We start from the raw sequence: 14,139 nt of genomic DNA on the forward strand, positions 1-14,139 counted from the left end.
GATTTTATTGCGATTCGATACTGTGATTTTATTGCGATTCGATCCTGTGATTTTATTGCGATTCGATCCTGTGATTTTATTGCGATTCGATCCTGTGATTTTATTGCGATTCGATCCTGTGATTTTATTGCGATATGACGTTCCAAACATATTGCTCACCATATGTCTGCTGCAGAGGGACAAGAGAGAGCCATGAGAACACGCAGTTTTGGAGTCATGGAGGGGGGAAAAAAAAGTGCCGAAAACTAATTGGCTCCCTATTTAAAAAGAAAGATGGAGAACAAGCTATGAAGGAAAAATACTGGAGTTTTGGTGCAGGTACAGCCGACCAGCGCAAAAATAATATCGCGATAATGTCAAAAATAATATCCCAATATGTAACTTTATTCGAAATTTCCCCCCCCTTCACCAGCATTAACCTGTATCATCTTACTTCATACATACCACGACAACGTTTCCATGGAGACTTTTTAATCAAATGTAGCCTATTTATGAAGGCCTTTTTAAACCAGTTGTCACAATGTGCTTTCACAGTACAGGGATTCTTCAAATCAAATCAAATCAAATCAAATCAAATTTTATTGGTCACATGCGCCGAATACAACAAGTGCAGACATTACAGTGAAATGCTTACTTACAGCCCTTAACCAACAGTGCGTTATTTTAAACAAAAAAGTAAGAATAAAACAACAACAAAAAAAAAAGTGTTGAGAAAAACAAAGAGCAGAAGTAAAATAAAGTGACAGTAGGGAGGCTATATATACAGGGGGGTAACGGTGCAGAGTCAATGTGCGGGGGCACTGCTAGTTGAGGTAGTTGAGGTAATATGTACATGTGGGTAGAGTTAAAGTGACTATGCATAAATACTTAACAGAGTAGCAGCAGCGTAAAAGGATGGTGGGGGGGGCAAATAGTCCGGGTAGCCATGATTAGCTGTTCAGGAGTCTTATGGCTTGTGGGTAGAAGCTGTTGAGAAGTCTTTTGGACCTAGACTTGGCACTCGGTACCGCTTGCCGTCGGTAGCAGAGAGAACAGTCTATGACTAGGGTGGCTGGAGTCTTTGACAATTTTGAGGGCCTTCCTCTGGACACCGCCCTGGTATAGAGGTCTTGGATGGCAGGGAGCTTTGCCCCAGTGATGTACTGGGCCGTACGCACTACCCTCGTAGTGCCTTGCGGTCAGAGGCCAAGCAGTTGCCATACCAGGCGGTGATGCAACCAGTCAGGATGCTCTCGATGGTGCAGCTGTAGAATTTTTTGAGGATCTGAGGACCCATGCCAAATCTTTTTAGTCTCCTGAGGGGGAATAGGCTTTGTCGTGCCCTCTTCACGACTGTCTTGGTGTGCTTGGACCATGATAGTTCGTTGGTGATGTGGACACCAAGGAACTTGAAGCTCTCAACCTGTTCCACTACAGCCCCGTCGATGAGAATGGGGGGCGTGCTCAGTCCTCTTTTTTTCCTGTAGTCCACAATCATCTCCTTTGTCTTGGTCACGTTGAGGGAGAGGTTGTTGTCCTGGCACCACACGGCCAGATCTCTGACCTCCTCCCTTAGGCTGTCTCATCGTTGTCGGTGATCAGGCCTACCACTGTTGTGTCGTCGGCAAACTTAATGATGGTGTTGGAGTCGTGCCTGGCCATGCAGTCATGGGTGAACAGAGAGTACAGGAGGGGGACCGAGCACGCACCCCTGAGGGGCCCCGTGTTGAGGATCAGTGTGGCAGATGTGTTGTTACACCCTTACCACCTGGGGGCGGCCCGTCAGGAAGTCCAGGATCCAGTTGCAGAGGGAGGTGTTTAGTCCCAGGATCCTTAGCTTAGTGATGAGCTTAGAGGGCACTATGGTGTTGAATGCTGAGCTGTAGTCAATGAATAGCATTCTCACGTAGGGTGTTCCTCTTGTCCAGGTGGGAAAGGGCAGTGTGGAGTGCGATAGAGATTGCATCATCTGTGGATCTGTTGGGGCGGTATGCAAATTGGAGTGGGTCTAGGGTTTCTGGGATTATGCTGTTGATGTGAGCCATGACCAGTCTTTCAAAGCACTTCATGGCTACAGACGTTCAGTGCCACGGGTCGGTAGTCATTTAGGCAGGTTATCTTAGAGTTCTTGGGCACGGGGACTATGGTGGTCTGCTTGAAACATGTTGGTATTACAGACTCGGTCAGGGACATGTTGAAAATGTCAGTGAAGACACTTGCCAGTTGGTCAGCACATGCTCGGAGTACACGCCCTGGTAATCCGTCTGGCCCAGCGGCCTTGTGAATGTTGACTTGCTTAAAAGTCTTACTCACATCGGCTACGGAGAGCGTGATCACATAGTCGTCCGGAACAGCTGGTGCTCTCATGCATGCTTCAGTGTTGCTTGCCTCGGCGAGCATAGAAGTGGTTTAGCCCGTCTGGTAGGCTTGTGTCACTGGGCAGCTCGCGGCTGTGCTTCCCTTTGTAGTCTGTAATAGTTTTCAAGCCCTGCCACATCCGACGAGTCAGAGCCAGTGTAGTATGATTCAATCTTAGACCTGTATTGACTCTTTGCCTGTTTGATGGTTCGCCGGAGGTCATAGGGGATTTCTTATAAGCTTCCGGGTTAGAGTCCCGTCCCTTGAAAGCGGCAGCTCTACCCTTTAGCTCAGTGCGGATGTTGCCTGTAATCCATGGCTCTGGGTTGGGGTATGTACGTACGGGTCACTGTGGGGGACGACATCATCGATGCACTTATTGATGAAGCCAGTGACTGATGTGGTGTACTCCTCAATGCTGTCTGAAGAATCCCGAACATGTTCCAGTCTGTGCTAGCAAAACAGTCCTGTAGCTTGGCATCTGCGTCATCTGACCACTTTTTTATTAACCGAATCACTGGTGCTTCCTGCTTCAGTTTTTGCTTATAAGCAGGAATCAGGAGGATAGAGTTATGGTCAGATTTTGCCAAATGGAGGGCGAGGGAGAGCTTTGTATGCGTCTCTGTGTGTGGAGTAAAGGTGGTCTAGAGTTTTTTTTCCCTCTGGCTGCACATTTGACATGCTGGTAGAAATTAGGTAGAACGGATTTAGTTTCCTGCATTAAAGTCCCGGCCACTAGGGAGCGCTGCATCTGGATGAGCGTTTTCCTGTTGATTAATGGCCTTGTACAACTCATTCAGTGCAATCTTAATGCCAGCATTGGTTTGTGGTGGTAAATAGACAGCTATGAAAAATATAGCTGAAAACTCTCTTGGTAAATAGTGTGGTCTACAGCTTATCATAAGATACTCTACCTCAGGCGAGCAAAACCTCGAGACTTCCTAGTATTTGATTTTGTACACCAGCTGTTGTTTACAAATATACAGAGACCGCCACCCTTTGTCTTACCGGAGCCAGCCGTTTCTGTCCTGCCGATGTAGCGTGTAGCCTGCTAGCTGAATGGTATCATTGTTGTCGCTCAGCCACGCACTCGTGGGAAACATAAGATATTACAGTTTTTAATGTCCCGTTGGTAGGATAACCGTAATCTTAAATCGTCAATTTTATTCTCAAAAGATTGAACGTTGGCTAATAGTATTGATGGGAGAGGCAGTTTACTCGCCGCCGCCGGATCCTCACAAGGCACCCCCGACCTACGTCCACGATATCTCCGTCTCTTCCTCAGGCGAATGACGGGGATCTGGGCCTTGCGGGTGTCTGTAGAATACTCCTTCGCGTCCCGACTCGTTGAAGAAAAAGTCTTCGTCCAATGCGAGGTGAGTAATCGCTGTCCTGATATCCAGAAGCTCTTTTTGGTTATAAGAGACGATGGCATAAACATTATGTACAAAATAAATTACAAATAACGCGGAAAAACACACATAATAGTACAATTGGTTAGAGGGCTGTAAAACGGCAGCCATCTTCTCCGGCGCTGTTTAAAAATCCCTAAGAAGAAAACTAAACAGAGAAAAAGGACTTCAATTTCAAAACATACCACCACAGATAGTGGATATTAGGCTTGGGCGATATACCGTTTACACTGGGGTATTTCAAAATAACGCCGGTACGATTCTTTGGGGGGTGCTGGCTGTGGGGGTAGAAGTACGCCACTGCTTATAAAACTATAAGTTAAGTATAAACTATAAGAAACCTAAGATGTGTCAAATAAATTATATCCAGCTATGCATTTGGTTTTCTAACTTTCTAGCTAAGTGGCTGGATGCCAAGATCAAGCTTCTTGGTTAGAGCAGACACATTCAATCCCCTCCTGGATCAATATCCCTGTTGCCTAAACCTTTTTGTGTGTTTTTATTTGACAGAAATAGCGCCCTTTGTGTGCACTTCCGGTGATAAAGTATACGCCAGTATGGTACAGAAACGGTAACGATGGTATGAAAATCTGGATACCGCCCCAACCCTAGAGGATATATTATGTTACCTCTTTCACTGCAACTCTCTGACTCACTGTTGACATCCAGTGAGACTAACATAATGGTGTATTACCTGATAATGGGTGCTGAGGAGGGGGGGGATGATGTTTCTGAAGAGAGATCTAGGTAAAGAACAACACATACAGCACACTGCCTGGCTGCATACGAACACAGCATGAAAACACTGACTGAATCCCCCCCCCCCCCATCCTGCCTATTGACAAATCAACCAACAAAGACGTGCCACAGCAGCACAGTGAAGTCTTAGGCAATCAGGCACTCACAAGGGAATCCTCACTCACTCAGTCAGTCTGACAAACACTTCATAGGCAAAGCCTTCCAGATGTACGCCACACATCATTCCCTGTTCTCCCAGCTGCCATTCCCGGCTTAAATCAACCCTTAAACAATCCAAATTACCCTCTTGGGTGAATGTAAAGTGTTCTTCTCTCCAGACATTGACACTCATCAGATTACTTCTATTCTGTCAGCAGCCATCCAAGCTAACCCCAAAAAATGCCTTGTGCAACGGTAGACAGTACATTGTATGCCTATTTGATGTTGTGTGTGTGTGTGTGTGTGTGTACGTGCGTACTACTGAACAGAATGGTCCCAGACAGTATCATTCAATACTTATGGTGAAAACTCCATCAGTCTTATATGCTATGGCAACCAAGTAGCTGTGGGAGACAGTGCTTAAATAAATTGTTGTCCTCCAGACAGCATAAAGATCCAATACTCAGTTTGGAAAAACTCATAGTACAGTAGAGTAACAGACATCCAATAGCAAAAAAAATACATAATTTGATCCATATGTTGAGAACAGTAGGCTACACATATGCAGAGCAGCTTTCAAATCAAACCCATAACAAAGATACTGAACTTGCCAGATTTTAGCAACATTCAGGACAAACATCACAAAGCATTGAAATACAACAGGCTAGGTTTGGATGAGTCTTTCACACAATACTGCTGCAGTTCATGAAATAATAGTTATCATGTATTAACTAATTGTTTCCACGACAAATATGTATTAGCTAACTAGCTAGCTAGTTAGATACCAACTCTTAACCTGAAGCATCTATTGTTTTTAAATGATGGCTCTCTATCTGAATTCACAGATTTCACTAACAGTTTGCTAGTGAAAGAAACTTGTCTAGAAGCTACAACCTAGCCATCTCCTTGACAGTCCTTAACAATGTCATTGTTAGCTAGCAAATTAGCCGAGTTATTCAAAGTGCAAACAGCTAACGTTAGCTAGCTCACTAACGTTAGTTAGCGAGCTTATCTTACGAATTTGGCCAGCTTGTCAAACAAAACCTTTCAAATGTTACTAGCAAGTTGCTTTGAATGACTATCTTATTTGCTAACGCGTTAACATTCTTTTTCTGGGTAGCTAGTTAGCTAGCTATGTTAGTTAGCATAACTAGCTTGCTTGATAGCTAACAACTGGCAGGTGCAGCTTATGGTTAGCTAGCTAATTACCTAGCTAGCAGCATTTGCTAACGTTAGCCTGTCTCTGCTGGAGTTGATTTTGCAACGTTAGCTAACTGAACTGACTAGGTTAGAGATAATATTAAGTAGGTGAGGTAACGTTAGCTAATCGTCACTGTGACAATAGCATAGGATCATCAGATAATCTCAGCAATCACTGGCAATCATTGCTTTGATTGATAGCTAGCTAACTGTTAGCTTGATGAAACATTTCGTTGTCATCACCACACCAACGACACTCCAATCAAGCTAATTCGTGATAAAGCTAATGATAAAAATAAGCTACATTAGCTAACGTTACTTATTTTATTTGCCCTTACGCCCTTTTATTCATGGCCATCAAAGCAGGAGTATAACTTAGTTAGCCACAGCTATTGCAACACTTACCTTGAAGAGCTTGTTCTACATCTGTGATTTGTTTGAGATTTGACTGCAACAACAACAAGTAACAATAGCTCAGGCAGCTAGCTAGCTAGCAAGCCAAGTGCTGCTGCTACTACAGGAGTAGCTAGCCTAGCTAGCCAGCCACGAGCCACTGGGGGATCTTTTTAATTGAAAACGCAACTGACCACGTTTGATATTAATTCTGTCATACAATGATGGCGTATGGAGTAAAGAGGGAGTAATCGGGTATTTTCTCTTCAGTTGGCTAAAGAGGCACAGTGTGAGAGAAGTAGAAATAGCAGAAGGAGCCGGTATCTTTGAGAGGAGTACTAAGCGTGACACCTCCTCTTCTTCATTTTGGGATGTGGAGATGGGCATTCCATCTACTAGTAAATGACTGCCACCTACTGTAGAAGAAATGGGAAACTCCAAGAACGTGACCACAGAGTTCTTCACTGGTCCACCCGAACCCAAATAACAGAGACCCGACCCGGGACAGAGCTGGTCCGGGTCAAAAATTCAAACTTGTCCCTCAGGTCCGGGTAGGGTCCTGTTTGATTGTCATCTGGTCTCGGGTCTATGTAACTACAGCTGATAGACCCAAAAGGACCCGCTCTGCATAACTTATTTATTTTATAAGGTTAATTTATTCACTAGCCTAGCCAACATAAAGGCTATTGACTTGCCTAGCCAACATATACAAACCTATTCATTAACAAGAAGAGCAACTTGGCTGATAAACATACTTTTTTTGTCACTCAGGTCCAATCGGGTCGGGTCCTAGGTCGTGTACCTTACAAAAAAAATAGAATACTATCTTCGTTAGGGTGCTTTTTTTAAGCCCATAAATCAAGACAGTAAACCCATTTGTATGCAAGGTAGCTAGCTGTATGTTGTTTATATTTTATATCTAGTACAATAAATGGGTATCACCCAACCCAAGATCTAGTGGAAAGCGAAAGCCATAGTTTCTGTGGCGTTTTAATCGCCACTACAACTTTTGTAATCTCGGCCATAGGAATAGAATCGGGCCATAATAGAATCAGATCCTATCCAATGTATGTTAGGCCCACTGTCTGTCCACTGGTATGTCCACAAAATATGACACATTTTGTAGAACCGAACAAACTCTCAATTTGATTTGGACATACACTATATATACAAAAGTATGTGGACACCCCTTCAAATTAGTGGATTCAGCTATTTCAGCCACACCCGTTGCTGACAGGTGTATACAATCGAGCACACAGCTATGCAATCTCCATAGACAAACATTGACAGTAGAATGGCCTTCCTGAAGAGCTCAGTGACTTTCAACGTGGCACCGTCATAGGATGCCACCTTTCCAACAAGTCAGTTCGTAAAATTTCTGCCCTGCTTGAGCTGCCCTGGTCAACTCTAAGTGCTGTTATTGTGAAGTGGAAACGTCTAGGAGCAACAACGGCTCAGCCGCAAAGTGGTAGGTCACACAAACTCACAGAACGGGACCGCCGAGTGCTGAAATGCAAAGCGTGTAAAAATCGTCTGTCCTCGGTTTCAACACTCACTACCGAGGTCCAAACTGCCTCAAAACTGCCTCTGGAAGCAACATCAGCACAATAACTGTTTGTTGGGAGCTTCATGAAATGGGTTTCCATGGCCGAGCAGCCGCACACAAGCCTAAGATCACCATGCACAATGCCAAGCGTTGGCTGGAGTGGTTTAAAGCTCGCCGCCATTGGACTCTCGAGCAGTGGAAACATATTCTCTGGAGTGATGAATCACACTTCACCATCTGGCAATCCGACGGACGAATCTGGGTTTGGCGGATGCAAGGAGAACGCTACCTGTCCCAATGCATAGTGCCAACTGTAAAGTTTGGTGGAGGAGGAATAATGGTCTGGGGCTGTTTTTCATGGTTCGGGCTAGGCCCCTTAGTTCCAGTGAAGGGAAATCTTAACGCTACAGCATACAATGACATTCTAGACAATTCTGTGCTTCCAACTTTGTGGCAACAGTTTGGGGAAGGCCCTTTCCTGTTTCAGCATGACAATGCCCCCGTGCACAAAGCATACAGAAATGGTTTGTCGAGATCGGTGTGGAAGAACATTACATTTACATTTACATTTACGTCATTTAGCAGACGCTCTTATCCAGAGCGACTTACAGTTAGTGAATACATTATTATTATTATTATTATTATTATTATTTTATTTTTTTTATTATTATTATTTTTTATTTTTTATACTGGCCCCCCGTGGGAAACGAACCCACAACCCTGGCGTTGCAAACGCCATGCTCTATCAACTGAACTACATCCCTGCCGGCCATTCCCTCCCCTACCCTGGACGACGCTGGGCCAATTGTGCGCCGCCCATGAGTCTCCCGGTCGCGGCCGGCTGCGACAGAGCCTGGATTCGAACCAGGATCTCTAGTGGCACAGTTAGCACCGCGATGCAGTGCCTTAGACCACTGCGCCACTCAGGAGACATGACTGGCTGGCCTGCAAAGATCTCTGACCTCAACCCCATCGAATACCTTTGGGATGAATTGGAATGCCGACTACGAGCCAGGCCTAATCTCCCAACATCAGTGCCCGACCTCACTAATGCTCTTGTGGCTGAATGGAAGCAAGTCCCTGCAGCAATGTTCCGACATCTAGTGGAAAGCCTTCCCAGAAGAGTGGAGGCTGTTATAGCAGCAAAGGGGGAGACCAACTCCATATTAATGCCCATGATTTTGGAATGAGATGTTCGACAAGCAGGTGTCCACATACTTTTGGTCATGTAGTGTATGTCATATCAAATTGTTAGAAGCTTGAGGCTATTTTAACGACTCCTGTGTGTTTGAGCGTGCACGTGTCTGATCACTCAATGTTATACACCTGTCAGCAACGGGTGTGGCTGAAATAGCCGAATCCACTAATTTGAAGGGGTGTCCACATACTGCTGGTAATGTAGTGTACTTTATAACAGTCAGGTTGGAAACACTACACATCCAATGGAGGAAAAATAGATACCTCTAGCATTACATCTGATGTGAATCACTAGTAGGAACATAGTCGTGGTTCACAGCAGTAACCACCAGGTGGAGTATGATCCAAAGAAAAGAGCTGGAAGTGCAGAACTCTTAACAAGGCAGGAGTTGGTCAGGGCTTGGTCAGTGCTTGGTCAGGGCTTGGTCAGGGCTTGGTCAGAAATTGGTCAGAGCTTGGTCAGTGCTTGGTCAGTGCTTGGTCAGAAATTGGTCAGAGCTTGGTCAGGGCTACGACCAAGATCATTCCAAATTCCACCTTTTTCAAATCAGTCTGGCAAAAGACATCATCAGTAAGACCCATTTCCTTACAGAAATGCAGTTGATTGCAGTAATTCTCTATGAGACATACACTACCGGTCAAAAGTTTTAGAACACCTACCCATTCAAGGGTTTTTCTTTATTTTTACTATTTTCTACATTGTAGAATAATAGTGAAGACATCAACACTTTGAAATAACACATATGGAATCATGTAGTAACCAAAAAAGTGTTAAACAAATCAACATATATTTTGAGATTCTTCAAATAGCCACCCTTTGCCTTGATGACAGCTTTGCACACGCTTGGCATTCTCTCAACCAGCTTCATGAGGTATTCACCTGGAATGCATTTCAATTAACAGGTGTGCCTTCTTAAAAGTTAATTTGTGGAATTTATTTCCTTCTTAATGTGTTTGAGCCAATCAGTTGTGTTGTAACAAGGTAGGGGGGGTATACAGAAGATAGCCCTATTTGGTAAAAGACCAAGCCCATATTGTGGCAAGAACAGCTCAAATAAGCAAAGAGAAACAACAGTCCATCATTACTTTAAGACATAAAGGTAAATCCGGAAAATGTCAAGAACTTTGAAAGTTTCTTCAAGTGCAGTCGCTAAAACCATCAAGCGCTATGATGAAACTGGCTCTCATGAGGACCACCACAGAAATGGAAGACCCAGAGTTACCTCAGCTGCAGAGGATACGTTCATTAGAGTTACCAGCCTCAGAAATTGCAGCCCAAATAAATGCTTCACAGAGTTCAAGTAACAGACACATCTCAACATCAATTGTTCAGAGGAGACTGTGTGAATCTGTCAGAATGTGCTGATGTGGATGCGGTGGTAGAGTCAATCGCAGGACACAGAGGATAAGTCAAGACGACTTTACTAACACTTGAAAATAGACACAAAAATAAACGACCTCAAAACACTGGAGGCGAACAAAATACGCGCAGTAACGTAAATAACTATATAGAGCCAAGGCACCGAACCTATCAAAACACGACAGGTGGAACAATAACACACAAGATACAAACATAACATAGGGGAACTTATAGGTGACACAATCAATACAGAATACGAAACAGGTGCACTAACTAGACATGACAAAACAAACATCGAAAACATCAAACGGTAGTAGCTAGTACTCCGGGGACGACGGACGCCGAAGCCTGCCCGAGCAAGGAGGAGGAGCAGCCTCGGCGGCATCCGTGACAGAATCAGGCCTTCATGGTCAAATCATTGCAAAGAAACCACTACTAAAGGACACCAATAAGAAGAAGAGACCTGCTTGGGCCAAGAATCACGAGCAATGGACATTAGACTGGTGGAAATGTGTCCTATGGTCTGGAGTCCAAATTTGAGATTTTTGGTTCAAACCGCCGTGTCTTTGTGAGACGCAGTGTGGATGAATGGATGATCTCTGCATGTGTATTTCCCACCGTAAAGCATGGAGGAGGAGGTGTTATGGTGTGGGGGTGCTTTGCTGGTGACACTGTCTGTGATTTATTTAGAATTCAAGGCACACTTATGGCTACCACAGCATTCTGCAGCGATACGCCATCCCATCTAGTTTGGGCTTAGTGGGACTATCATTTGTTTTTCAACAGGACAATGACCCAACACACCTCCAGGCTGAGTAAGGGCTATTTTGCCAAGAAGGAGAGTGATGGAGCACTGGATCACATGACCTGGCCTCCACAATCACCCGACCTCAACCAAATTTAGATGGTTTGGGATGAGTCGGACCGCAGAGTGAAGGAAAAGCAGCCAACAAGTGCTCAGCATATGTGCGAACTCCTTCAAGACTGTTAGAAAAGCATTCCAGGTGAAGCTGGTTGAGCGAATGCCAAGAGTGTGCAAAGCTGTCATCAAGGCAAAGGCTGGCCATTTGAAGAATCTCAAATATAAAATATATTTTGATTTGTTTAACACTTTTTTTGGTTACTACATGATTCCATATGTGTTATTTCATAGTTTTGATGTCTTCACTATTATTCTACATTGTAGAAAATAGTAAAAATAAAGAAAAACCCTTGAATGAGTAGGTGTTCTAAAACGTTTGACAGGTCGTGTATATACTGGAAGTATGAGACACATATACTAGAAGTATGAGACATATATACTAGAAGTATGAGACATATATACTAGAAGTATGAGACATATATACTAGAAGTATGAGACATGTGGTAGTAGTATCTGTGTGGTAGACATGTACAGTATACTTGATGTATTTTCACAACATTGCATTACATGCTTAATAATACAGTTGAATAGCATCTATTGCTGAATGTCTGCAGTTTCTAAAATACAGAATTCTCGTGTTGACTGTGTGTGCTTTTTGTGTTATACCAATAACCTAGAAGGATAATGAACTGTAGACAGCTAAACAATGGTGACAGGCAGTTCCATAAAGTTCCCCAAAGGAATGAACCGCCAACCTCAATGGCTGATTCAGCTTGGCCAGCAGCAATGTACTGTAACGCTGCTGATTGAACATCCATCTTGGCAAGGCTCAGTAAGCCTACAGCATAAAATGTCACAGCTGGGTTCAAATAGTATTTTAAATCTTTCAAATACTTTGAGCGTTTGCTTTAACCTGTTTGGAGGGCCAGATGGGAGGGGTTGGCACTTTTTGGCACTGTTCCATTGGTTCCATTGTACCAGGCAAGCTCAATCAAGCACATATAAACTATTTGAAATGTCAAATAGCAGTTGAACCCACATCTGGAACTCACAGGCCCTTCAAGGGAGGCATCTCTGCCCTGCTGGATCATTTTACGTCCAGAAATGGCGTCCCTGTCCCTCTCAGCACCGGCTCATGTTACTGCCTCTCACTGGCAGTTCCAATTACATCACAACATAGATCCCGCTAGGGCCTGCAGATAACAGCCGGTTATGAACAAGCCTATCCCTGGAGTTCATATAGGTCCAAAGTCCTCATCCCATCCATGAGATGTCACTAAAGTTTGTAAATAATCATTGCAAAAGGAAAACATTAACCTTGTACAACCATCCAGAAGTCATTAAATTCTGTTTTTTGCTACAGCGGTAATCAGTCCGGTAATTACGAGGATAATAAAACATGGGTAGATGGCTATAGTGAAATGTAATGATTGCCAGTATAAAATAGTTTTACACATTTTCTTGTGACAAGAAAGCACACAGGGACACAGAATGACATCTCTTGTTCCGGTTTCAAAGGAGATTGTTTATTTCTTGTAATTCTGCCAACGCTTACAGTAGGAACATTAGAAACTTCTCATCAGAGGCGACACATTGCACATACAACAGTACTCTGTCTGTCCTGCCCAATAACAGCACAGTGCTAAACTTAACAGTAGCGCTCCACTAGAATAATAACACTCATAGGAGACAACCAAGAATCACTACACAACACTCACAAAGAGGCGAAAACTAAAAAAAAGATCTCGTCTTCACACGACAATGTTAACACTGACACAAACAACAGGACCAACACTATTAAGGAGCCAAATCATAGCGGATGGGTTGGTGTTACTGTAGTCAGGAGTTAGATCAGGGTTTCCACAGCTTGGACATACTTGGACCTTGGGTTTCATTGCAATGCCGTTCCATCTTCCTCCCTCTGGACAGGGCAGGGCGAGTGACCTAGCGTGGCTTTTATATATGTGTGTGTGTGTGTGTGGGGGGGGGGTTATCAAGAAGGCCCAAGAATAGAGGACCTCCTTAGATTGGGTGCCTGAAGTTCTGGCCAGCGAAGACAGCCTTGTCTCCAAGCTCCTCCTCAATCCTACGGACGGGAAGGAAGTGAAACAATCAGTTTGAGGTTTCAATACTTGAAACCATTATAACGGCAAAAACAAGAGTAACGAAACAGCCTACTATTATCCTTGATAATTGTACATTTAGATGAGTGATATTTGGGCCAAGCCTAGCTCTTTTAAGTCAAATGATATATCCAATGAAGAACATATGACATGGTAGTTATACTAGTGAACGCATTTTATACAGCTGAGTTAAGAGTTTAAAGACGGAGCTCACCTGAGCAGCTGGTTGTACTTAGCTAGACGCTCAGACCTGCATGGGGCACCGGTCTTGATCTGGAGAAGGGAACACAGCATATCAGTTATTTAAGTTAACTGGAACACAGCGTATCAGTTATTTAAGTTCACTGGAACACAGCATATCAGTTATTTAAGTTCACTGGAACACAGCGTATCAGTTATTTAAGTTCACTGGAACACAGCATATCAGTTATTTAAGTTCACTGGAACACAGCATATCAGTTATTTAAGTTCACTGGAACACAGCGTATCAGTTATTTAAGTTCACTGGAACACAGCGTATCAGTTATTTAAGTTCACTGGAACACAGCATATCAGTTATTTAAGTTCACTGGAACACAGCGTATCAGTTATTTAAGTTAACTGGAACACAGCATACCACAGTATATCAGCTATCAGTATACTGCAGCTAAGGGCAAAACTGAGGAAAACTGAAGCTGAAAAACTTTGGTGAGGGGGCTTGCAGTTGTATTGAATGTAATAACATGTAATAGAATATCACTAAAGGACAAAACAAATGTCTGTCTGCAGAGGTTTGAGCCAACAACGCTGTGGTTTCCAGTGTTTCCAGGCCA

General features: G+C 43.7%; 1 protein-coding gene across 2 annotated transcripts in view; it reads right to left on the bottom strand.

Annotated features, from left to right (window-relative positions):
- Positions 1 to 12,696: 12,696 nt before the first annotated feature.
- eno1a (enolase 1a, (alpha)) overlaps positions 12,697 to 14,139 on the bottom strand; it is a 21,084-nt gene continuing 19,641 nt past the window's right edge. For both annotated transcript variants that reach the window (XM_041845345.2, XM_041845346.2), the window contains exons 11-12: positions 13,542 to 13,600; positions 12,697 to 13,290 (exon numbers count right to left, since the gene is read on the bottom strand). In XM_041845345.2, coding sequence (XP_041701279.2) covers positions 13,227 to 13,290; positions 13,542 to 13,600 — 123 coding nt within the window. In that variant the 3' untranslated portion in view covers positions 12,697 to 13,226. The remainder of the gene's footprint in view (positions 13,291 to 13,541; positions 13,601 to 14,139) is intronic.

The sequence above is a fragment of the Coregonus clupeaformis genome, chromosome 24, assembly GCF_020615455.1.
Source record: "Coregonus clupeaformis isolate EN_2021a chromosome 24, ASM2061545v1, whole genome shotgun sequence".
In the NCBI taxonomy this organism is placed as follows: domain Eukaryota; kingdom Metazoa; phylum Chordata; class Actinopteri; order Salmoniformes; family Salmonidae; genus Coregonus; species Coregonus clupeaformis.